This window comes from Pseudocercospora fijiensis, assembly GCF_000340215.1.
Source record: "Pseudocercospora fijiensis CIRAD86 unplaced genomic scaffold MYCFIscaffold_8, whole genome shotgun sequence".
NCBI classification, from domain to species: Eukaryota; Fungi; Ascomycota; class Dothideomycetes; order Mycosphaerellales; family Mycosphaerellaceae; genus Pseudocercospora; species Pseudocercospora fijiensis.
This window is the reverse complement of record NW_006921539.1, coordinates 569,687-594,966: the sequence shown is the minus strand read 5'-3', so window position 1 is coordinate 594,966 and position 25,280 is coordinate 569,687. Positions and strand designations below refer to the sequence as shown.

Sequence of the window (25,280 nt, the reverse complement as noted above, 5' to 3'; positions counted from 1 at the left end):
ATCGATAGGTGAGTTCTCGATGGAAGAGGCATCGGTGTTGCTGTTCAAGTCCATGGTGCTGGCATCACTGTCGTCGCCATTGTTGGACGTCGATGAAGCTGATGTCTCGCGATATTGAATGCGTTTGGTGCCAACGATGTCCGGTGCATCGAAAGAAAGAGCGTTGGACGAGGAGACCAAGGCCACAGGCGATGAGATTTGGGCCAGACGAACGGGTCTGCCAGCACGTTGACTGGCCGCGCGACCGATGTGAATATTCGGCCGGGGATCATCCCTCAGCCTTATGGTGAAGGCACGAGCAAGCGACATGGTCGAGTGGTGCAAGTGTTGTGGACGAGTCGTTACTGCTGTTTCCCGTTGACGATCGACGTTTGTTAGTGTCGGCAGTCGCGAGCGATCACGAAGATCTTCAACGTCCTTCACGGCAGTCGTTAATAGCTGAGATGGTTGACTTGGGGCTCGAATTTGCTTTTGGTCGTTGATGATGTCGTCTCTCGATGTGATGGGAGGGTCGATGGTAAGAGATGAGCCCTGGCGCGTCTCGAGGCACAGTCTGCGGATACGTCGAAGGCTTCGGATAGCGATGGTTGGTCGTTCAAACTAGTCGATGCAAGAGCTACCAGAGGAGGTCCAGTGGAATCGGGGTTATGGCAAGGGAGTGAGTGGTGTGCAGCGGACACAGTCTGCGCAAGTAGTATGGGTGGTGCAAGGAATGTCGAGGTATGGCCGACGGCGAGTGCTAAAGATGGTGTGGGACGGCGTGAGTGCACCTTTGTCGCAGGCTGAGCAGGTCAAATGAGTGAGGAGAAGCAAAGACAGCGAATTGCTGCGAAAGTGAGCGACAGGCGCTTCGATGGTTGAGACGAAGACTCCAGACAAGGTGGGAGTGAAGTTTGGTGGGCACACCACTACATGTGCGACTATTGGCGAGAAGAGAAGAGCCTTCCTCGCTCCGGGCACGCGCACGCCGCACGCGCTAGCCTCATCCAGACCAGCCCATCAGAGACCGGCGCTTGTCGCTTCCCGTCTTTCCCGCTGCACGCTCGTTGCAAGCTTTTCGAATCGTGAGCCAATCGCAGCCCTGCGTCGCGTGCCCGAACCTTCATCACCCGCCAATTCTCCGCGCTGCACTATTATAGTCCCTGACTCCTCGCTGCACTGCCGGCTGTGCCTTGCGTTTCACTGGGTACGTGGCCTCTGCCACCGATACGACGTCTACGTGCCCGTGCCTCCACCACCTGCCTTGCCTTCCACACACACGCCGCTGTGTCCCGTTTGGCCTTCTCCAACGCACCTCCATCTGATTCGAGAGTAGAGTGGCTGTCAATCTGTGACCAGGTCTATCGCACGCGCCTGTTTGCGCCAAACTGTCGATACTGTACTGTAGTAGAACGGGAAAAACAATGGGTATTGTACTCCACATCCCTGGGGAGTCCTGCTCCGATCAAAATGTACACTTGTTGTTTTAGCCACTCCCACACTCCATGTCCATACGCCACGGCGCCATCGCTTATGCTTCTTCTAAATACAAAACAGTGTTCATCGAGAAAAAAATGAACATGATATTCATAACTCGTCCTTCGTCGGAAATCTTATTTCCCACGTTCTCGGCCGAACCGGTCGTCCCAGCCAGAAGTCACTGAGCCGGAAGAACTCAGTCGCCACGATACTCGGAATTTTCGTTGGCAACTCGACCCAGCTTCTGAGCACGAAAACCCATGCCCGGAAGACCAGGTCGAGCTCCGCCCAAAAGATTTCGCTGATCGTCTCGGGGTCGCGGGCGGGTGTGTCGTCGTGATCAAAATCGTCGAGCTCATCCAGATCGTCGAAATTTGGTACACTGCTCGGCTCGATTCGCGCTGACGGTCGCGGCGTATTCTCAGCCTCAGCCACCGACTTGCCTGCTTGCTCCGCTTCTACCATGGCCTTGAAATGCTCCAATGCTTTGAGCGCCGAGCTGATCTTATCCAGCGTGTTCACCAGCGCCACCAGCTCGGTTCTGCGGAGAAGTGGCTTGTCCTGACCCTCGTGCTCATGACCGAACTCGAAAAGCACTTTCAGCGCCGTTCCAAATCCATTGGTCTGGACCTTGCCCCACAGTCGGCATTTGTCGCAGCCTACGCAGTCCATAACCCGGCTGACGTTGCGGAATCGATTGCGGAAGTCTTCTTTCAAACTGATACCATCCGGCGTTTGGTCTTGAAACATGACGCTCTCGTCAAAGATCATCGGTCCAGGAGGAATGGCGTTGGCCAGCTTGGTGATCATCTTCTTGGTTTTGGCATCTTGTTCAGGGTCGCCAGTGCAGAATGTGTAGTCCTGCACATAGTCCCGCAGCTTGCCAACTGCTCGCGAGACAAGCGCGAAGTTGAAGTAAAGATTGGATATGCGCTCCGGCTTGCCGTGTAATCTCTCCTTGTAGCACGTCAGGTTTGGTCCCCATTCTCCAGTCCATTGGTTGAGATAGTCGTAACAGAGGTGCGTAGATATCGATGCGTGCATACCAGAGATGACTCGATAGAACACCCTCTTCTCCAAGCATTCGTCCTCGAAATCCAACCCATCGTCCGGTCTGCTTGCCTTCATCACTTGCTTCAACTCTAAAGCTGCTTGCGCTTGGTCCTGAGACAATGCAGACACAGCCGACTGGCCCATGTTGCGTGAGCTTTGCTCCATCGACACTGGTTTGGAGAAACAGTTCTCCCGGTATATGGATTCCCAGACCTGATGTGCTCCATCTCCAGAGTATCCAGTAAAGCGTTCCGGGTTCTCCACCAGACTGACATAGTCTCCTTTAGCACTGGCCCTCTCATCTTCTGGCACGCAATAATCTCGTTCGTCAGATTCATCATCAATCTCCACCACGCAGCTCTCTCCGACATCTGCTCCAAGCTGGCCCAGGAGCGGCTGCTGCCTCTCTTTTTGCTGTTTCTTGCCCGGGTGCTCTGCTTTTGGCCCTTCCAGTTTACTCAATTCTTGCGCCCTCCATATTTCCGGAATATCTTCCTCGTCGTCCACCGTAATGACAGCACACGCTCGATTCCCGCATATCCCATTCTCATCATCCCAGAACGGACATTTCTTGTTGTATAGATTCAATCGATAATACGAGAAGAAGTCGGTATTATTCGCAAGATTTCGTACGTAAGGATGTAATCTGTCGTTCAAGTTGTTGAGGTCGCCATAAGATGCGCAAGCGTCTGAGACTTTCGAGGAGGGTTCAAGCTGAAGGAAGTTAATAGGGATTGAAAAACGAGGAGAATCGGAGCATGAGCCTACTGCGCAAACATCTCGACTTGCTGAAGACGCAGGAGAAGCATGTGATCTTCCATGAGCCCCACCTAGAAGAGTGAAGACTGCAAGGTAGAACGCATGCATTCCCGTGCACCGCATCGTGTGTTACTGTCGCTCTAGCAAGCCAAAATGTCAGCGCATTGTATACTGAATGTCCATGTGCCAGACAGGCACACCTTTTACCAGAAGGCCAGGTATCAGACCCGTATCCGTCCAGGATCCCTTATTGATATGCTCATACGGATCCGCGGTAGTCGTAACAAAGGTTGCAGTGTCGAAACAAAGGGATTGGAAACGTCGCGAACCACTATTCGATGTAGGGTGTAAGTCGATTCGTTCCAAGCGAAGGGAGCAAGGAGTGACGAGGGCGAGGACAGCTATTCGCAGCGAGAAAGGGTATTTCCAAGCAGGCGTTTGCTTACATTATTCTGGCTAGTGGTCGAGGACACTTGGAAGGTGGCTCATTTGGGAAGGAAGGGTCTATACTAAATTTAAGCCTCGGAACAACGGCCCGTCGCGGCCTTTGAAATATTCTTGAATTGAACAATCCGATCCGATCTCTCTCCTCGAACTACCGTAACATCTCAGCTCACATATCATTCCACATCCATCATCACTTCCATGCATCACACGCATGGCCGAGGGCTCTACAACGACATCTCCCTCATCCTCCTCATTGACTCCCGATAGCCTTCCCACCCCACACCCTCCTCACTCAGCCACACACAAAAAAACCCCAAGGTACGTTACCAACCGCTCACCACAATTTCCACCAAAATTCAATGATGATGTCGACAAAACAAAAGTCGACGACCATGACCCATAATCTTTAGGAAGAGCCGGAAAAGGCATGGCCAGTACCGACGTATACAGGCCGTCGATGCTTAGAAAAGGGGAAAAAAAAGACCTGAAAAAAAAAGAATTTACGAAATTGCATTGCCGTTTTTGCACGAGGATGTTTGCTGACAGATCACTACTGTAGAAATATCTATACTGAGTCTTTTCGGGATGGTGTCTATTGAGAGAGACGTGACCTGATGAGACAGCAAAACTCCCGTCGCATCCTGGCCTGCATTTCACTACTACTAACTTCGCAGTAACTTATCGCAAAAACCATATATATTGCTAGCCTTCGAATCAAAGCCTCCTCCAATCGATTGCGCAATTTCTGCCAAAAAGTATACCCTCTGCCTGTTCATCTCTGCTCCAGGGAGCATGCCCTGTGACACCCGACTCACGTTGCTCTTTGCATAAAAGCATGTCGGACTCGTTCGTCGCATCCTCGACCTCCTTTCAGCTCACGTGAACAACTTGAAAAGGAATGGAAAGGAAAAGGGCAAGAAGAAGCTCTGTCTCTGTCCGCTGTGCCCAGCTGAAATCGCAAAAGAGGCATCCACTCCACCGAAAGCATATCGCTCTCAATTTCATGATTTGTCTCTTCGCGCGTCGATAAAATTGTAGTATCTAAGCCTTCCTTCTATGCCTCAATACCCCCGGAGGCACCCCCAAGTCCAAGTCTCAAAAGCCCATGCAGCCGTGCAGTCTGGTATCATCGTCTCGTAAACTCAACCCAAAGCGCCCTTGCTATTCTTCCCAAAATACAAGATCTTTTCCTTTCCCTTATAAACACAATTTCGCGGTTCCTCTAGTATGCCACCCATGCGCCTCGCTAAAACAATGTCACATAAAAGACAGTGCGGTCATCGCCACGTTTCCTGTCGCATCTTCATCTTCGGATCTTTCGTATTCGCCACGGTGCACTCTATGCTGCCGCGACGCCGTTGATGAACCATTCTGGTCCAAGACTGGCCTTTACGTTGTTGAAAGCTTGAAGTGCAGCGTCGAAGTTCCAGGCTGTCTGTGTCAAGCAGTCATGCGAGCCTTGAGGTGTCAAGTTGGTCTGCTTGCTCAACTCGGCCACCATCTGCTCGGCGATTTCGAGCGAGACGCCTACTGGCAGTTGTGGCAAACCATCTGCGATAGACGCATCTGCAGCTGGCATCGGTGGGGTGTTCACGATAGGCAAGAAAGCCTGGTCACCACCGTAGGCACGAATGGTCACAGTGTGGCTGACTACGCGCACTCCCATAGAGCCACCAGGACCAATGTAGATTGCATGGTCCATGCTGCGCTGCTTCTGTGTTTCGGGCTCGTTGTACTCGCCGTGGATGGAGATGAAGAAGCCGTCGACGCCAGATGGGCTGGCACCCGTTGGGTCTGGAATGCCAGGCTGAATATGCGATTCGATCATCCACTTGGTGGATTCCTCGAGTGTCGGATGCTGTGTCTTGGGCAGCTGTGCGAATAGCTCGCTGATCGCCTTCGTGCCGCGGTATAGACGAGAGGCTCGGGCTCCAAGGTGATTCAACTTCTTGAGGTTCCGGCTGTGCTTGATGTACTGATCCCATTCTTGTGGTCCAGTACTTACTTTTCCGGCAGGATCTCGGGGAGCAGCTGTGTTGACAGCAAGCGAGAATTCGGAGTTCTCGTCGTAGTACACTTGCGCAAGCTGCGGTCGATCGTTGTCGAAGCCCATGAACCAGTTGCGAATGAAGGTCTCGGCGATTTGACCCTCGTCCTGGAATTGTGGCGAACGAATTGGGAACGGAAGGTTGGTGAGGTTGTTTTGATTCTTGACATCCTCCTCAGTGCGGACCTGCACGCCGTTGAGGAACATCAGTGACGGGTACCATTTGACGATCTCAGTCGCAAAGTTGGGCTCGTTCTGCTCAAGCGGGTTGCCGTTCAAAATGAGGTTCTGCAGTTTCTTGAATCGTCGTCTCCACAGATCCAATGCGGCCATATTGGCGAATGCGTTGTTTGAAAGATCAAGGTTTTGGAGATTTGGCAGCGTTCTGGAGAGTTCCTTGACGATGTCGAGATTCTCCAAAGCATTATTGGCAAGCGTGACGCCAGAGATGGCTTCATCGCGCTCATGTGAAGTTTCGAAGGACATATCAAGGACCTTCATGAGTGCAGGAAAGAACTTGCTGGTGGTCGACCTCTTATCGAACATGGATGAGGCTTTCAGGTCCGGGTCTTGTCCGAGTGCCGTGAGATCCAGAACCTTGGTGTCAGGATTCCATCGTCGCTCAAGCACGCCTCTTAGCATGGCCTTGAGATCCTCTGTCTGGCTGTCCTTCTTCTCTTCGCCTGCATCTCCCTCGCGCTTGATGCTGAGTTTTGCACCCGCCCACTCGTATCCATCCATTCGCTGATATGCCTTTGCATCCACCGATGGCACGGTGATCAGCAATGTGTCTCCATCCTGCTTGGTCTACACAAATTAGTATTCCTTAATTACGGATGCACGAAGTCACCCAAAGGGTAGCGGCTGGCCAGTAGCTTAATCACGGTCGTCGTTCTGAGAATTGGCTGCTAACGAGGGCGGACCGGATGCGCGGCGAGCTCGCAAAGGGCTTGCGAGGATATGTCATACCTTCCTGATTCTCACGTCTCTTCTCCCTAGTCTCATGCCCGCCTTCTTCTCTAGCCACTGCGTGAGGGATTTGCGGCCGCGGTCGGTGTTGTCTGCGGCTTTGCTTTTGGTCCAACCATCGATCTTAAGGACGACCGCTGAGCTTGGCGCACGAGGCTCTCTCATGGAGACATCGCCGCTTGCAGCCTTTCGAATGAGTTCGCGTCGGCCGCCCGTCGTGAGGATGTCCTTTCCGCCGCTGCGCGTGGCTCGAGTGGCTGCTGGTCCGGTAGGTGCGGCCTTGCCGATTTTGCTGCGGCCCATGACTGCGATCGAGTCCATGGCGACATCGCCGTCACGGTCACCTCGCCGGCGCATGGCAGCTGGACCGCGTGGTGGGCGACGGTCGGTGCTGGTGCGAGACACCATGTTGGCGCCTGTTCGAGGTGTAGCTGGTAGTGAGTGTTGTGGTATTTGGTGCTGGTAATGAGCGCGACCTGTTCTTAACAAAGTTGTCGGCGTGAGCAAGTGTGGTCAAGGATAGTGGTCTGTTATCGGCTGTAGCGAAGAGAAGTATTGGATGCTCGTGCAGTAGAAGACTGCGCGAGCACGTTGAAGGTGAAGGTGAAGAGTCCAGACTTAGGTTCAATTGTCTATTGTCCTTGCCGTTAAGCTCAGGACCTAGCAGGGTTCGGATGATCCGAGCTTGCCAAGCCACATCCGTGAAGGCATGCAGGCGCTCGCTTTGAGGCACCAGCGCCAGCCTTCACCTGTATTATTCAATGATACACCATTACATTCAGAGTTGCTGTATACTATGCATCTCAAACCTTTCCAAGGCTCGTGGACGAGCCATCGGAGCGCAAAAGGCCGCCCGATAATGTCTCGAACAGCAAACTACACAGTCTCAGCCTCACGCGCAGCCTAGCGGATTATGTCCACGGACGAAGGCCTTGACACCAGGCTGATGCCTAGGGATAAACGATTCCACAGCCGAGATCGAGGATGTCTGATTGCTGAGATTACATGCGCTGCGAAGTCGCGGGCGAAGCCAAGAGTACCATCAGGCTGTCCAGAGAAGCCGCCGATAAAAGCAGAGCAATACCAAAGACGACGAAGACAGCGAGGATTATACTGGCAGCTCCTACAGCTCAATGCAGAAGATTTATAAGAATGCACTTGATCGTGGCATACGATTGCTCGCCAATATTCCGCTACCTCTTCATAGTTTGCGCGGACGGCACGTAGCACTCCACGAACCACCCAGCCGGCCAGCCTCTTCTACAAAGGTGTTCAAGATCATCTGGTTTGCTTGAATAATCGTCTTAAGCGGCTTCAGCTGCGGTCGTCGCTTAAGCAGAGCAAGTATTAGTTTCCGCCCCCACAGAGCACAGGGCGGTGCACTAGGCAGTCAATCCTCCGACTACCTACTAGGTATTGGCCGACTATTGGCCGGCCATTCAAATATCTTCTCTTCAGCTTCTCCTACATGTCGTCGTTTCCACCTGCAGCATGCAATGTGCACTGAATGACGCGGGATGAGTGCCCACATGCCAGTGGACAATACGGACAGCTACGAACTCCGCGACGTGCCTCTCGGAAGCACGACAGCTCATGCCAGCCAGCACGTCGAGATGGTCGAACGATCAACGCCCTTTGACGCCTTGATACAGCATGGGAGCCACCACAGTGCAGATGATTCTCATGGCAAATCTTCAGTATGAGAAAGGCCTGCCGGTTTGGACAAGCCAGTGGCTGCCTCTGCGGGATTCATGGTGGCCAGCGATGAAGTGCGCCTCATGCCATCTTCAGAAACGCTAGATAAAACCACAATCGAACCTGTTACAGATGCGAAACTATCAAGAGAAAGTTTATGGAGGCCTGCTGCTTTGCGAAAGCGCACCATCTGGGGCTTTGTTGTAATTTTTGTCCTCCTCATTGTGGCACTGGTTGTGCTGTACATCAGCGACCACGCAGAAAAGGGCATTGCGAGGTCTCATAAAAGCTTGCATTATCTTTGGACATACGGACCGACCTTGAGTGAGTACTCGTAGAATTATGTGGCTCTGTGCTAACAGCGTGTGTCTGCAGTCCTTTCAATTGTGCTCTCATTGTGGGATCATACCGATACCAGGCTTCGACAAATGATCCTTTGGCAGATCCTGCACCAAGGAAGAAGCCGAGCATCAGAGACCTTGCTACTTGATTACATTTCTGATGCACAGCCCGTGGTCTTGTGGAGATCTATTCGGCTAAAGCACTGGTCAGTCGCCCTTGGTACGACTTGCTCGTTGCTACTCAAACTCTTGATCGTGCTATCAACTGGTCTGTTCGCACTTGAAGATGTTGTCGTTTCCAGTGCCGATGTAGCGCTACTGTCCAGTGATAGATTCGATCCTTCCGCATAGGACACGAGTGCAATGAATCGAAGCATTCAGGCTATCTTTGCATATGGGGCCAGTGAACTGAACAAAGCGTTTCCTGTCGGTACTTCAGGCGAATATGCAATACCAAACCTGCATCTTGCACAATCAGATGGGCTATCGTTGTCGACAGCAACCATAGACGCCACAGTGGACGCTTTCAGGGCCGGCTTAGACTGTGTTCCTGGCAAATTCTACACTTACGATCAGGAATGCGACTACAAATGCACTTCCATAATCCCGGAATACAAAATAGAGTCGTCCTCTTGCAGCATATGCCGTAGCAGCTGGCCCAAAGATGCTGGCACATCTGGAAGTGTATACGCCTACAATCTCACCTTCGGCTTTGCTACGCTCTCAAAAGGTAACGAATCGAACAGTGACGATGTGGCTCGACTGTTCATTGCCACTGGCACGATTGTTGCCAATTTCAACCCAAACCTCAATTCGACGGCCGAGCTCGCCTCCAACGTTACAGCATTGGTCTGTCAGCAGCGCAACACGTTGGCAGAAGTGCCAGTCACGATCGACACATCTGGCGCATTGCTTGCTACTAAGACAAACGGATCTGAAGTAGTGATTCACGACGACTCGATCACAAATCCCGACATGCTGTCTATGTTCCAAGAAAGCCTTTTAGACTCAAGTAACGCTTTCGGTACAATATGGCAGACTCGGAATTCTACGCTCACCTTCCTGAACCATTCCGGCAACGGAGCGAACTCATACGACTATCGTCATCTCTGGTTCTATTCCTTCGACGACTTTTTCAATCTATACCTTGCCGTGACACAGCCGAAAAGCATGATGGGCCTACAGACAGGCCTTCTCGAAGGCACTCAACAACTCTATGGAGTGGTATCGACACAGATTGCAAAGTCAAATCTCATGGCCGATGGCGTGAAACAATACAATGGGATGCTGCATAGTACTGAGCAGCGACTTCGAGTTCGCGAATTGTCGCTGATAGGCATGGCAGCAGCCTTAGCTGTGCTGACAGTACTTACAATACCTCTAGTTTGGTTCGATGGACGAGGATCGACGCCTCGAGATCCTGGCTCTATCGCTGGACTTGCGCTTATTACATCGAAGTGCAGCCAGCTACACGAATTCGCTCCACTCAGCACTGCCAACGAGAAACAAATGCGTAACCGTCTTGGCGGTTTGCCTTGTGCAAGCAGCGTTAGCGCTTCCAAATCCTTTGCAGTGGATCTGTTCGAAGACAGCAAAGAATTAAATCGTGATGGTATTCAGGCCGATCGCAAGAAAGACCAAGTGCAGTGGTGGATACCGTTATCGCTCTCGCTATAGGCCACAGCGGCTCTCGTTCTGATCTTGTTTGGCGCCGTCATCGCCCTTGAGCTCGTCCTTCAGAAGTCACTTCGTCAGGAAGGTCTCGCAACTCTAATTTCTGATACCGATGGACGATATGCTTGGAGATATGTGCCCGGCACAGTCATGCTCTTAATTTCAATGAGTGTTGGCGCAGTCGCTTCTGAAGCGAAGATCATTCAACCATATTCAAGCCTCAGACGCAAGCCACAAGATGCCCGCTCTGCCTTAATGAATGCGGACCAATGGCAATTGACCGTGACGACACTATGGACCTCGACTAAAGGTGGCAGATAGGGGATTCTGGCAATTACTATTGCTACGTTGCTTGCTTTCCCCCTTACCATTGTTTCCTCAGGCCTTTACAGCACCCAGTTATTCAACTCGACCCAGATCGCATCATACAGCACAAGCACTGGAGTCTCATTCATGAAAGCTGCTTCCGACAGTGATATGGACAAGACAGCAATCATCCTTTCGATGCTCGTCAACAAAAATTTGACCATGCCACGATGGACCTACAACGAGTTCGTCTTGCCAGTCAACGAGCGAAGTATCACCATACGGCCAGGCAAGTACAATACGCCAGCGAGTATCACACTCACAAACTCCCCAAAGAGTTGCAATAACTCATACCACAAGCTCCTGGCGCTTCCCGGAACTGACTACGGATTCGGAAATCCTTCTGGTCTATCGTATTACGAGTTCACCACACTCGACTGGGTCTCTCCTGAGTGTCCATTCGTCATACTCATATACGGCAAGATTCCCACCAGTGACGGGACTTCTGAAAGTCTCAATGTCAGCACATGTCGTGCGTGGGTCGATCAAGTCCAGACAAATGCCACAATCGATGCTCAAAGCAAGCGTATCCTCTCCGTAGACGTGGATGATTCCGTGCCTCCGAAAGACGTCTCGCAAGATCATGGCTTCGACATGTATGGAGAAAGAACCAACCAGTACCTTCGAAGGCATCCTCCCAGTCTGGACGTCAATCTGGCCAATGGACCACTTCACATACAACAATTCAGACCTAGCCTTCGCACCCCTCCTAGCCACAAATCCCCAACTCAAACTAGAAGACCTAGTCGGCGAAGGAAACAATGCAGCGCTAAACGGCACGCTCGGAAGACTTTGGGGTTTAACATATGCTCAGCTCGCCAATCAAGACTCTGGCGTAGACAGCAGCGATGAGAACAGTAACACGCCATCTACAGTCACCGGGGCAAGAACGAGACTCGATCGACGACGACTCACACAGAATGTCGTCTCGACACGGATCTTGGAAGTCTTACTCGGTCTCATGGCCATTTGCGTTATCATCATGACGAATTTCATCCGCACGAAAGAAGTCTTACCAAAGAACCCTTGTAGTATCGCTGCAGCGGCTAGTCTTCTTTCCGGCTCGGAGTTGCTGAGAGAGGCTGCTTCGTATAAGGCTCGGGGTATTGGAGCGATGCTGAGATGCGTTGTCGAGGCCTTTGGGAGGGTTGGTGAGTGAGTTCGGGGTGGTGGGATGATGGGAGAGGAGGAAGAAGATTTGGTATTGATCTTGGGAAAGCGCACCAAGAATGATGCTATAGACCTTAATAGATTTTCAACTGATCAAGTGTTCGGCGCCGCCTTTTCATTCAGTCAAAGCATGTGTTTTGTTGTACTTCTAGACAAGGGCTCATGTCTCCCAAGGGCTCATGCACGGACGGAGTTGGGTCCGATTCCGAACAGCTCCACTTGCACATGGCGTTCGTGGCCTCGACAATAGAATAACCTTACCCAAGCGTTTAAACGATTCCTTGTTGCATTCTGAAGGGCGTTTGGGCGTAATACACTACTGTTTCTTCGCCCACGATTGCGGTATTCATGACTCCGTGAGCTTCGATGGCCGTAACAAATGGCACTGCGACTTCAGATGCTCTTGATGCAGGTAGGCTCCCAGCATGAATCTCACGCGCTATCCTCGAACGTGGACTGACGGTCTCTCAGTGGACTATGACCCAATTGACCATTTGAACGCGCTTTTCTCACATCCGTCTACGCTCTCTTCCGTTTCCAGCGTGTCAGCATCCCTTCAACGCTACCAAGATGGCCTCGACTCCGATATTTCCTCTCTCGTCACGACCCAAACCACGTCCGACTCGGATAGCGTTCGACGAATACAAGATGCGAAGGCCGAACTCGCAGGGCTCTTTGCTAAGATCGAAGGCGTGCGGGAACGCGCATTGGAGACAGAACGAACTATTACGGAAATGACAGCAGATATCAAGAGGCTGGACAGTACAAAGAAGAATCTCACGCTGTCTATGACAGCTCTGAAGAGGCTGCAGATGCTCACGACTGCATACGAGCAACTCAGAGGACTGAGCGATACCAGGCAGTACCGAGAGTGCGCGCATTTGCTCCAAGCTGTGATACAGCTCATGGCGCATTTCAAGAGCTATAGGAGTATCGACCAGATCGCGACATTGAGCAGGAATGTTGCAGATGTGCAGCGTGAACTTCTCGAGCAAGTCTGTGAGGACTTCGAGGTCACATTCGCGCGTGGTGAGGTACAGCAGAAGAGGATGATGTTGAACGAGGCATGCCAGGTCATGGATGCGCTAGGACATCATGCGCGATCGAGGTTGATAACATGGTATTGTAATACGCAGCTGCGCGAGTACAGACAGGTCTTTAGAGGCAACGACGAGGCCGGAAGTTTGGACAACATATCGAGAAGATACTCTTGGTTCAATCGCATGCTCAAGACGTACGACTTGGAACACCACATGCTCTTCCCGCCAAGCTGGAAGGTCAATGAGATGCTGGCAAACGCATTCTGCGAGAACACCAGGGATGACTATAAAGCGATTCTGCACAAGAGCATGAGAAGGGCAGACGGACAGCCTCCGGATGTGAATCTGTTGCTGTCTTGCTTGCAAGAGACCTTAGACTTCGAGCACAGCTTGGAGCGTCGCTTTTCTGGAGGCGAATCTAGGAATTCTATGGACACAGTCACATCGAGCGAGGAGAAACGACATGGTTTCAGCCAAGCCATTTCAGAAGCATTTGAGCCCTACCTTAGTATATGGGTCGAATCGCAGGACAGACAATTGGCCACTCTTATCCCGAAGTATCGACAACAAGGTATTCGAAACGTGGAGGAAGAGTTCCATGCTCAATCGGTCGTCAACTCGTCTACGGAGCTTTTTCATCACTATCGCGTGACCCTGGCGCAATGTGCGAAATTGTCCACCGGAAGCAGACTGGAAGAGCTCTCGAGAACCTTTGCGAAGTATCTCGATGCCTACGCGCAACAAGTCCTGTTCTACTTCCTGTCGGATAAAACTGGCGGGCCAAGCGTGGAAGATGCAGTCATTATCCTGAACACGGCAGATTACTGCTATACGACCACGAACCAGCTGGAAGAAAGGATCAAAGGTCGGATCGACGAGGATCTGAGAGAGAAAGTGGACTTGCAGTCTCAAGCAGACACGTTCATGGGCGTCGCCTCAGCAGCTGTGCGTGCTCTTGTTCACAAAGCCGAAGCAGATTGCGAACCTGCATGGCGAGAGATGCGATCAATACCTTGGAGCAAGATGGAGATGGTCGGAGATCAGAGCTCCTATGTGTCGACGCTTCTCCAGCGCGTCAAAGATCGCAGCCAGGATATTCTGCGATACTTGCACAAACCCCAGTATGCGCGAGCATACTGCGACCATCTGGTTGACGCTCTCACCAGCTCGTACATCACCAATATCGTTGCATGTCGTCCAGTCTCCGAGACTGGCTCGGAACAGATGCTGCTCGACACATACGTCCTGAAGAAAGGACTTGCAGAATTAGCAACACTGAACAGTGAGGCCGGTATACCTGTCAATGCAGCTTTCGTCAAGCGGGTAAATCAGAGTACGGCCAAACTCGACCCGATCCTCAAGACACTACAAGTCCGCTCGTCGCCGCCCGAAGGTCTCGTCCAGGCATATCTCATTCACATTCGAGATCGCTCCGAAGCTAATTTCCGCAAGGTGCTCGAGCTGAAAGGTCTTACAAGGAAGCAGGACCAGAGCCATCTCATCGAGCTCTTCAACGCGCACAAGGCCAGCCCTGCGAATGAAAGCTTGCAGCCTTCCAACCCACTCATTGCATCACTCAATATGTCGGCACCTGTCCCTTCTGCAAACACCAGTGGTGGTCCTCTCGCTGCTTTGAAGGACGCTTCCTCGCCGTCTCTGCTCGCACCTCCTCGCTTCGACGCCGCGAATTTTGGAAACACATTGCTCAATGCAGCTCGAGAAGCCGGAGACCGTTTCGCTTCCACGCCAATTCCTGGTACTTCCAATTCAGCAAGTAGAACGGCAAGTCCGCCAGGTGGGAGGGCAAGTCTTGATGGTGGAACGAGTACAACGACGCTGAACGAGAACTTGCGGAATATTGGCAGGTTCTTCAAGAAGGATGGGGCAGGGTTTGGTGGATTCGGACGATAGCCAAGGCGACATGCAGACGTTCCGTGTCCCTGTTCACCGCATGGTCTGTATTTCATCTCCCCGAGATGAAACTACTGCGGTGTTCCACTCACGAATATGCAAGGAGTAATCACCTGCCGCAATCGCAGCACGTGGACGATCTCTACCAGTGATCTCGACAGCCTCATAGCATCTTGAAACCCAGATCATTACAGAGTCAACGTAGCATTGAAAGGATGAGTTCGGCGAGCAGCGATACAACAGTATCAGTGTGAGCAAATCCTTTCACGATGCTTTTCGGCTTCAAGCTCGTGCCGAGTTCCTGGCCCTGCCAAGGATGTGTTCCCGCAAAGAAGCGCCGGCGAAATGGTGAGAATTATTCGGCCGTAACTGAGTTGCTATTTGTATGCCCATCGCCACACTAAGAACGACGAGGTGATTTTTCGAATGACGCTTGAAGGAGGCTTCACACCTTTGACAGACCTTGGTTTCGAAGAGGTGCTTGCCGTACAGCAAACACTCACATGTGAGAGACATTGGTCGGAATCCATTCTATTCACTTCACGAGCTCCGCAAAGCTCGGACATGGAATATTTTGTTCGCGGCCATGGAAAAAGCGATGGTCAAATAACGATTCAGTAGGATCCGTCTATCATCTGCGACGTTGCACCGCCAGTCGCCGCACGCTCCGCCGATCCGCTTCACCTCTCCATGTTCGCCTCCCACGAGACCTCATCAATCACTCCATTGCGCAGAAATTAGCGGGCTTCAGCTCCAAAAAATTTTCTGCTACTAGACTGCACCCAACCCAACGCATGTTAGCGGTGGGTGGCATGTGCCGTGACGGACGGGACATGCTCGCGCCCGTTGTCCCACATACTACTTATTATGTACAGCGTGACCTCTTAACGGGGCAGGTTTTGTCTTCATCAGGTTTGCCGTGTGTGTTTTTCAATTGTTCCTGCCTGCCCTTTCACTCTCGCAATTCATTCACATGAGCACATGTCACGCTAATTCCAGTCTGACTCAGTTTGAAAAATTCTACGGTCGGATTAATCCATTACCTTACTGTCATACATACATACATCCGACTACACTAGACCTTGATCGGATAGAGCTAGCTACTACAGCCTCATGGACGACAAGATCAAAGGCGCAGATAGCGCGACAGAGGGCGAGAAGGGAATTTTCCATGATACACATTCCGCTGCCTCAGGTAGCAGCGACCTCGAGAAAGGCGCCGATGTCAGAGCTGGAACTACAGCACAGCTCAAGCGGCGGCTGCAATCCAGACACCTTCAGATGATTGCGATAGGCGGCACGATTGGAACTGGTCTCTTTATCGGATCTGGTGGTGCGCTTGCGAAGGCAGGTCCCGCCGGTGCTCTGATCGCATATGCGTTCGTTGGAACTCTGGTCTACTCCGTCATGGTCGCGTTGGGGGAGATGGCGACATACATTCCCATCTCAGGTGCTTTCACGGTTTACGCCTCGAGGTTCGTGGATCCTTCGTTGGGATTCGCGATGGGTTGGATTTACTGGTTCTCGTGGGCTATCACTTACGCTCTTGAATTGACGGCTTCGGGGTTGATTATTCAGTACTGGGCGCCGGATCTCAACGTCGGGATTTTCATCGGCGTCTTTTGGGTTGTTATTACCGCGATCAATTTCTTGCCCGTCTCGTGTTATGGAGAGATCGAGTTCTGGTTCGCTTCGATCAAGGTTGTGACGGTTATTGGCTTCCTCATCTTCGCCATCTGCATTGATGCTGGTGCTGGACAGCATGGATATCTCGGCTTCAAGACTTGGGACAATCCTGGAGCTTTTGCTGCGTATCTTGTCGAAGGCAACCAGGCGCTCGGCAAATTCGTTGGTTTCTGGGCTGTTCTGATTCAAGCCGGATTCTCGTACCAGGGAACTGAGCTGGTCGGTATCGCTGCTGGAGAGACCGCCAACCCACGCAAGTCCGTTCCAGCTGCCATCAAGAAGACCTTCTACCGAATTCTGTTCTTCTTCGTCTTCACAGTCTTCTTCATCGGCCTGCTGATCCCATACGACAACGAAGATCTGCTCTCGGACAGCACTGACGCGTCCGCATCTCCACTCGTCATTGCTGCTAAGCTCGCCGGCGTCAATGTCCTTCCCGGCCTGATCAATGCCGTCCTGCTCTGCGTTGTCCTCTCAGCCGCCAACTCAAACGTCTACTGCGGCTCTCGTATCCTCGTGGGTCTGGCAGAAGAGCGCTCAGCACCATCGTGCTTCAAATGGACCACTGCACAAGGTGTTCCGTGGGTCGCCGCCGCATTTACTGCCGCTTTCGGTCTTCTCGGCTTTATGAATGAAAGCTCAAGCGGAGCCCAGGTGTTTGACTGGCTTCTCAACATCACATCCATCGCCGGCTTCATCAGCTGGACCTGCATCAACATCTGCCACCTGGCATTCATGCGCGCAATCAAGGCTCGCGGCCAGTCACGAGACGACCTGCCTTACAAGGCTTTCTGGCAGCCCTGGTTCAGCTGGTACGGACTCATCTTCAACGCCCTCATCATCATCACCAATGGTTTCACCGCGTTCATGCCCTGGAACACCTCGGACTTCTTCATCGCTTACGTCAGTTTGATCTTGTTCGCGGTCATGTATGTTGGCCACAAGATTGTATACAGGACCAAGTTTGTCAAGCCTGCTGAGGCGGATCTTGACACCGGCAGGAAGGAAATTGAGGAGATGTATTTTGAGGAAGTTAAGCCTACGACGTTATGGGGGAAGTTTTGGGCATGGCTTGGATGAGCGTTTATGATGTGTGCAAGTAGTAATGATGTATTGATTATTATTATTATCTGTTATGATGTGAGATTCCAGAGGTGATGCGCTGTCGTATGTATGCTGAGCAGAGACGGTGGTTGGAAGGAGGATGTTTGGGCTTGGCATCCGGGATCTTCCGCGAGGAGAGATCCTGATGCCTCTTCACCACACCGTCGCCGTGCAAGAGCCTTGGGTAACCGTGATATGATTTCCACGGCTGCAGAGTCCTTGAGATGGCGGTACATGTTCTCATATTGTCATTATTGAAGCGCTTACGCGTTCTTGTTGTCAGGCCTCCCTCGATGACAGATACTTCCCATCACGAAGATATGCGTACAGAAGCAACAGCTATTCGCTAGATACTACAGGACAAGCCGACTCGTCCGCTCGTGCATATTCTCAATTTCAAAAACCCCGGGCTTTTTAGCCGCGGGGCAGCTGATAGTGCCCCTATGTGTTCTACTACACTAATTCTACTACTACTCCCGGCATACTATACTAATAAATTCTATTAATTTCCTAATAAATACTATAAGCTCGCCGCTTTATTTTAATATAGATATCGACCTAATTAGTAGTATTATTATTGCGTAGGAATACGGCGCAGATAATAGGGCGTATAGCTAGTTACTAAGCGGACCCGCTAAATACCTATTTTCAGCTTTCTTAGTATTCTACGGTCGGTCTAGTAGACTAATATATACTATAATCGCAAGAGTCTAAGTTAATACCTAATCTAAGGAGAATCTTTATCGCTATTGCCTCTACTATAAGGTATAGTTACGTAGAACTAGACTAAATTGCCCGACTTGTCGCAAATCTATACGGTTCCTCTACCTCTAATTCTAGAAGAAATACTACTACTAAGCGACGCCTCGATATACGATAATACTAGCGATTTAATAGCTACGGACGAAGGACTAATATATACTAGAAGAGATCTAGTAGATATTGCCTTATTATAGGACGTAAGAAGGTAGACTAGAAGGACGAGAAGTTAGGCTCGAAGCTAACCTCGAGAACTACCGTAATATACTCTATAATACGCTCTACAAACTCTACTACTTCCCTCTATAGTACCTAAGAAGCGTACGCTAAAGAGCGCCGAGGATGCTTATTTGCTAGTAAAACAGCTAGAAGCGGAGGTTGCTGCTACTTTAGTTAGTAGCTAGTCTATAAGTAAAAGGAGGACTTTACGGATAGGTTTAATAGCGAGTGCCTCGAAGAAGGTAAAGAAGGTCTAATTTAAGGCAACTAAGGTTGCTAAGACCTAGCAAAGTAATATCGGCTCACTAATAAGTAATACTTTGCTACTAGGTAAATAGGAAAGTAGATAAGAAGGTAGATAAGAAGGTAGATAGGAAGGTAGATAAGAAGGTAGATAAGAAGGTAGACAAGAAGGTAGACAAGAAGGTAGATAAGAAGGTAGATAAGAAGGTAGATAAGAAGGTAGATAAGAAGGTAGATAAGAAGGTAGACAAAAAGGAGAGGAACTATATACTAAAGAGGTTACTATTATATAGGTTACGAAGAGGGTTAGGAAGCCCCTAAAGAAGGCTATTATTAAAGAAGCTATACCGAAGCCGACTAAGAAGAAGAAGCCTTCTTCTTCTTCTTTAAAGCCTTCTAAGACTGCTTCTTCTACTACTATAGAAGCTACCCCTTTAGTAAATAAGAAGCCTTTACTAGAGCCGGACGCTATTAATCTCGAGCTATAGCTCTACCTGTCTCCTTTTAGAAGCTCCGTAGATGCCTTAGGTTCTGCTAAGGAACCGGCTCTAGCGGAGCGTCTAACGACAAACAGTAGGAAGCGACTGTATATACTATAACCTGCTATTCTATTAGATAGCATTTAATATATAACTTCATATATATATAAGTTCTCGCAAATGTCTCTTTAGCGGGTTGTGCATTTTGCGACGGTATATACAGTAATTAGAAAGTATTCGCGAGAAGCGTAAAACTGCATTGTATATAGACCTTCTTCTATAGAAATTAAACTAGCTTAACTTATATTTATAATAAACGACTATATAGAACAATAACTACGCTACCGAGCAACCTCAAACTTAGCAGATATTAGCATCGACATCCGTAGATTCTATTACCGTTGCCCGCTTAGTCGTATAGTGTCGCGTTGTTAATTGCCGTATCACCTCCGCTTGCTATTCTAAATTCCGAGTCGTAGCGACTATATTCGCACCCCTTCGATTTCCGCTATTCTAACGACATAGATCGACTCGGTATACCTTAGAGGGTCGGTTGCTTTAGCTAAAGTTATCGGAAGTGCCCTTTCGCTCGAGGAACTAGCGATATTCTGCTGTCCTATAGAAGTATCGATATCTTCGGTATCGGTCGATCGATTTCCGCCCTTCTAACTATACTAACCTTCTCGATATACCTTAGCGACTCTAGCGTACACGTTTAGAGGTCTAGAATAGGCCTAGTTACTTCTCGCTTCGTCTAGATCTATAGCGGCGGCATTCGAGTCTAGCGATAGTAAAAGTGAAAGGTATAGGCTCTACTTTTCCGGTATTATTATAAATACGTAACGCGTGTGTCTAACTCTTTCTCTTTCTTCCGCGCTTTAATAACTCTAGCCTCGAATACCCTTCAACCCTCTAACCTATTAACCTATCTCTACAATTCGACGACACTATAGCTCCTCCTAGTCGAGGTAGAGGCGGCGGTAGCAGTAGTAGCAAGACTAGTAAGTACTCGCACTTAGGCACTAAGGATCGCTATAGGGCGGTAAAGGCGGATAGAGAGGCGCGAAAGAAGCAAGCACAATAAAAAGAACAAGCTACGAAGCAGGCCGCTAAGGTCTAGCGACGCAAGAAGGATCTAAAGCGCCTACTACTAGGAGGTCGACGCGCTATTAATCGCTATAACCCGCAATTCGATATCGTCGCCCGCCTACTACTTCCTCCGGACAACTTACTACCTTATATATAGCATGCCTACTTCGAGGCGCGTATAGAGTATATACGCGACGATAAGTACCTCCTTAAAGAGATCTAGCTCCTAATATAGGATATAGCGTAGCATTACGATAAGTCTAAGTATCTGCAGGAAGAAATAGTACGCCTTAGTCTCTTAGTAGTGTTGTTAATGCTATATCCGTATCGCATCCTAGAACCCGAACCTCTATAGTAGTAGATCGATGTGTTCCAGTCGCTCTTCTTTAGCTAGTAGGATGTTATATATCCGGCTGCTACTAGCTCTAGAAAATTATTAATCTACTAGGCTTTCGCTCTCCTAACCGGCATAGCTATATAGCAAGTAGCAGTCTTAACTCGGATCGCGGATAAGCAAGGCGGTGATATCGAAGAAGCTATACGCTAGTTATCGCTATAGGAGCAAGGACTACTTAATATCTATGTCCTTATAGTAGAGAGTAAGCGGCGCGATCTATATATACTCGCAGACCTAAAGGTAGGCCGGTACTACTACGTCCTCTATAGCCCTAAGTAAGGCATTACTCCGGAATTTTAAGAGGTCCTACGCTCTATAGCTCTATCCTTAGGGTTAATCGTATACGATAAGGCACATCTTCTTTATCGGTAGCTAAACTTCCGAGTTGCCTTTAGAAAGATCGCCTTCCTTCGCGACCTCTACGATATATATATGCCTACTATCGCGGCCTCTACTACTATACCGAAAGATATAATCGATTACCTAGTTAAGAGTCGTGCTATTCGTCTAATTAGAGACAAGCCTCTTTAGAGCATTGTCTAGCGCGGCAGCATTAATCGCCTAGATACGATATATATTATTAAGCCTCTACCGAAGAACAAGTTAATATCCTTTAAGTTCTAGTACTTCGTGCTAAAGTATACGATTAACGAGGAAGGCCGCGGTATACCCGACCTAATCTAGAAGACTCTTATCTTTGTCGACGGCCGCGTAAGCATTAATCGTGCCTGTCTCCTAATACGATCTTGGTTAGTAGATCTAACTAAGGACATCGACCTAGAGCTAGTAGAGTACAAGTATATATAGACTAGTACACTACTTATACCGAGAGGAAAGCTAACTATTAATGTTCGAAAGGTAATCTCTTTCTATACGGCTTATGTCGCGCCGCTAGATAAGGACCTCCGATACTAGGAATTTAAGAAGCTAGACTTATACATCCGTATTATATAGGGCACGCTAGCTACTACGATAGGTACTAACATTCCGGATATCGAGATCGTTAGACAATAGGGTATTCCTATTATAAACGATGTTCTCGATCTAATATAGAAGCTCGGTCGCGGTACGCGTCTACTAAATATTAAGGCTCTCGCGGTATTTATATTGCCGTATTAGTACGATAATAGACAGGGCCGTGTTCTACTAGAGAAGCGTAGCTATGTCTCTATAATCAATCCGTATAACAAGGACTAGGCTATTCTATACCGAGAGTAGGCATATCTTCTATCGAATCCTAGTAGCCTCCGTAATACGATAGTCTCGGATAAGATTGAACAGGTTCTAGGCGAGGAATTCGACGACTTCTCCGAGGATATCTTTAACATTATAAACTAGCTAGATAGTCTAGATAAGCACGATAATAGAGAAGGCATTACGGTCCGCGTACGTCGTACTATAGACGAGGCTGCTATATATCCTAGGACAGCCGTATATAGAAGCGGCGCTAGTACCTTTAACGATGCTATAGATAGCGCAATCGTAGACAACTCTAATATACCGAAATAGACTTCCGATAAGATAAAGAGCCGAGAGAGCGCATCTCCTATATTTATACGTCTTATTAATGCACGCTATCATCCGGTAAAGGGTTAGCGCTAATGCTTTAGGGCTGTTGTTAACGAATACCTTAGAGAAGGGGAGTGTATATACCTAATCCCTAAAGGCAAGGTCGTATAGGGCAAAGATACCTACTATAGTATACACAACCCGGACTTGCTAAAGAAGCTAGTATAGGATAGTTACGAGCCGCTAGCAGCACCTCTATTACCGTAGAAGCCGAGAAAGAGTAGTCTATCGGGGTATGCTCTAGAGCATATCGAGGAATGGATTTCTAAGTAGGCTAAGCGTGTATTCGATAACGATCTATACTAGAGCCGGAACTGCGACATTCTAGCAAACGTTATAGTGCTAAAGTATAAGCTATAGAACCTTTGCGAGGTCTTCAAGCTTACTAAGGACCTATATAGAGACAATATCGACGCGGCTATCCTTAATAAGCGAGCACTAGCGTTTATAAAGTAGTATAAGAAGGATTCGGACAATGCGAAGGACATGCCGCTTAACGATATGCTTAGTATGCTAAACAGCATAATCGATGATATATATAAGAAGCGTAAGAAGTACTTAGAGCGCGTAGCTACGAATCGCGAATAGCTAAAACGCTAGAGAAAAGAGGCAGAAGAGGCGGCGGCGGCTGCAATAGGAGATACTAAGCTATTAGCCGGTCTAGCTAAAGAAGAAGAGACCGCTCTAGTTGAAGAGACTGCTAGGGACCGGCGTGCATTAAATAAGCAGCAATAGCGCAAGTCCGGTGCGGCTGCTAGTGCCCTTCGTAAAGACCTAGCTAAGAAGCGTGCTACGGCTACTAGTCCTATACTAATACTAACGCTATTGCCATTACTAGCATCTAGAGCTCCGCCTATAGCATCTATAGATAGTCCGTCTCGACCTCGTCTAGAAGTAGGAGATAAGCGTAGTGCTAGCAGAGTTACCGATACTTAGAGACAGATACTAAGCGCTCGTGCTGCTCCTCGGCGTCGGACCGGACAGAACGGAACACTAACACTAGCATCTCGTCGTCGTCCTAGTACTGCTAAACATCTAAGTGCCTTTAGGCCGATTCGTATAACTGCTATAGAGGCTTAAGCAGCTTATACTAAAGTAGCCTTATCGTCTCTACTACGCTTATCTAGCCGGACTCGTACACTAACCCGGCGTGCTTTAGATATAGTAGAGTCTAGTATATATATTAATCGTATAGTAGGTAAAGAGGAAGAGGAGTACTTTAATAAAGACTTTAGTAATAGGGAAATTGTCTTCGACACCCCTAGTAAGCGTCGTAGAGGCCGTAGTCGTTAAAGGATTTGCTATATTAGAGGGGAGTAGGTAGTAGTGTCGCCGGTGTTAAGAAGACTAAGACAGAGAGAGAGAGCAGATTCTTAGTAACTAAGAGTGCCTACTTCGCACGTTCTTTACCCTTCCCTTGCTACTACTAAAGCATTATATGCTATAGGATGTCTATAGCTCTCTATACCGTCGCGGTGAATTCTTCTATAGCATCCTGAATTTCCTATTGCTTGCTACTAGTCCTTTTATCTATAGTATCCTACTTAACCTTAATCTAAATGCTCGTTGCCGACCCGGCCTCTTTATCTTCCTCTTCTCCTATTGCTATCTCTATATACTTTGTTGCGAGCCGACGAATATACTGTGCTATACTATACTAGCTCTTAGCTAGCTAACTAGGTCCCCTCCGCGGCCTAGTGTTATATAGATCCGCAATCTGCTACTATGTTATACTAGTACTACGCTTTAGACTAAGAATAATAACAGCTAGCATCTCGTCGCTAATCTTATCGTCCTCGGATCTAGATGCTATCGTCGGTATGCTACATGCAACTTGAATCGTTATTATACAAAAGCGTAAAAGGGCGTGTCGTAAAAGGGCGTGTCGTAAGAGGCCGTGTCGTAAGAGGCCGTATCGTAAAAGATGTAGATATATATATAGTCGTAAGAGTAGTATATAATCGAGGAAAGTGCAAGGATGTCGAGTCCCGCTAAGACCCCGGATTTACTATAGTAGAGAGCCCGATTAGCGGGAATAGCCCGGCTCTAAGATCGCGACTCCTTTCGAGAGCATCGTAATATCCGCTTTAGCTTTCAACTTTTATAACAGTACGATAGTACGACAGTACGACAGTACGACAGCACGATAGTACGACACGAATACGGCGAGATACGTCGATTAAGCGCATTTCTAGCAAACCGCGCTAGCAAAAGTGTCTAATACGATAACGACGGCCGCCTTCCGCCTCCGAAGCCCGAGAAGTTAATACTACTAACACTAGCGACGCTAGCGACTATACTCATTGCACCGCAGCTATTAGCACTACAATATATACGGTAAGGATAGATACGCGAGGCGATAATATATATCGAGCGTAAGCACTCTTCGAGAAGCTACGATAGCCCTCTTACGTTAACGCCCTCCTTTATTTAAATCCTACAGTTACGATCTATTAGAAGGACTGGCTGCTATGCAAGACAGTACGGATAAGTGTAGTTGCGTCTAGGGATCTGTTTAACTAGCGGCACTAAGCGGCTATAGAAGCACACGCCCCGAAGCATACTAGAATTATATATAGCCTATATACTGCGGGTACGTGTAACAAGTATAAGTACGAGTACGCGTATACGTAGCAATTAGCGCATTCTATTACTAACTATAGTACGCATAACCGAAGGTTAAGGTGTGTAGGACGGGGCTTATTAAGCGAAACGACGACAGCTCTTTCGCTAAAGCGACACTTATTAGTACCTAGACAATAATAGAGTGTAACCGCGCCCTTAGTATCTCTAAGAGACACTATA

The 25,280-nt window shown here is 49.1% G+C and overlaps 5 protein-coding genes across 5 annotated transcripts in view; 2 read left to right on the top strand and 3 right to left on the bottom strand.

Moving 5' to 3' along the window:
• The window catches only part of MYCFIDRAFT_212131 (uncharacterized protein), a 2,016-nt gene extending 1,124 nt beyond the window's left edge, over positions 1-892 (bottom strand). Inside the window, exon 1 of the mRNA XM_007931721.1 lies at positions 69-892. Coding sequence (XP_007929912.1) covers positions 69-309 — 241 coding nt within the window. The 5' untranslated portion in view covers positions 310-892. The remainder of the gene's footprint in view (positions 1-68) is intronic.
• A 496-nt stretch (positions 893-1,388) lies between these two features.
• Positions 1,389-3,378, bottom strand: MYCFIDRAFT_156418 (uncharacterized protein; the record flags this gene model as incomplete). The annotated part of the gene is made up of 1 exon (XM_007931720.1): positions 1,389-3,378. The coding sequence occupies one exon, from the start codon at positions 3,376-3,378 to the stop codon at positions 1,567-1,569; it is 1,812 nt and encodes a 603-aa protein (XP_007929911.1). The 3' UTR covers positions 1,389-1,566.
• A 1,699-nt stretch (positions 3,379-5,077) lies between these two features.
• Positions 5,078-7,081, bottom strand: MYCFIDRAFT_116015 (uncharacterized protein; the record flags this gene model as incomplete). The annotated part of the gene is made up of 2 exons (XM_007931719.1): positions 5,078-6,571; positions 6,734-7,081. Coding segments are annotated over 2 exons (1,842 nt in total), but the record flags the coding sequence as incomplete, so codon positions are not given.
• A 5,323-nt stretch (positions 7,082-12,404) lies between these two features.
• MYCFIDRAFT_34526 (uncharacterized protein) lies at positions 12,405-14,930 on the top strand (the record flags this gene model as incomplete). Its single annotated transcript, XM_007931442.1, has 2 exons — positions 12,405-14,751; positions 14,791-14,930. 2 exons carry the CDS (start codon positions 12,405-12,407, stop codon positions 14,928-14,930), a joined length of 2,487 nt encoding a protein of 828 aa, XP_007929633.1.
• A 909-nt stretch (positions 14,931-15,839) lies between these two features.
• On the top strand, positions 15,840-17,759 carry MYCFIDRAFT_57841 (uncharacterized protein). The gene has a single exon (XM_007931568.1). The coding sequence runs from the start codon at positions 16,044-16,046 to the stop codon at positions 17,694-17,696; it is 1,653 nt and encodes a 550-aa protein (XP_007929759.1). The 5' UTR covers positions 15,840-16,043; the 3' UTR covers positions 17,697-17,759.
• Positions 17,760-25,280: the final 7,521 nt, after the last annotated feature.

Bases quoted from the DNA above. Each gene is read 5' to 3' on its own strand.
- MYCFIDRAFT_57841 (XM_007931568.1), top strand. From the start codon at position 16,044: ATGGACGACAAGATCAAAGGCGCAGATAGCGCGACAGAGGGCGAGAAG.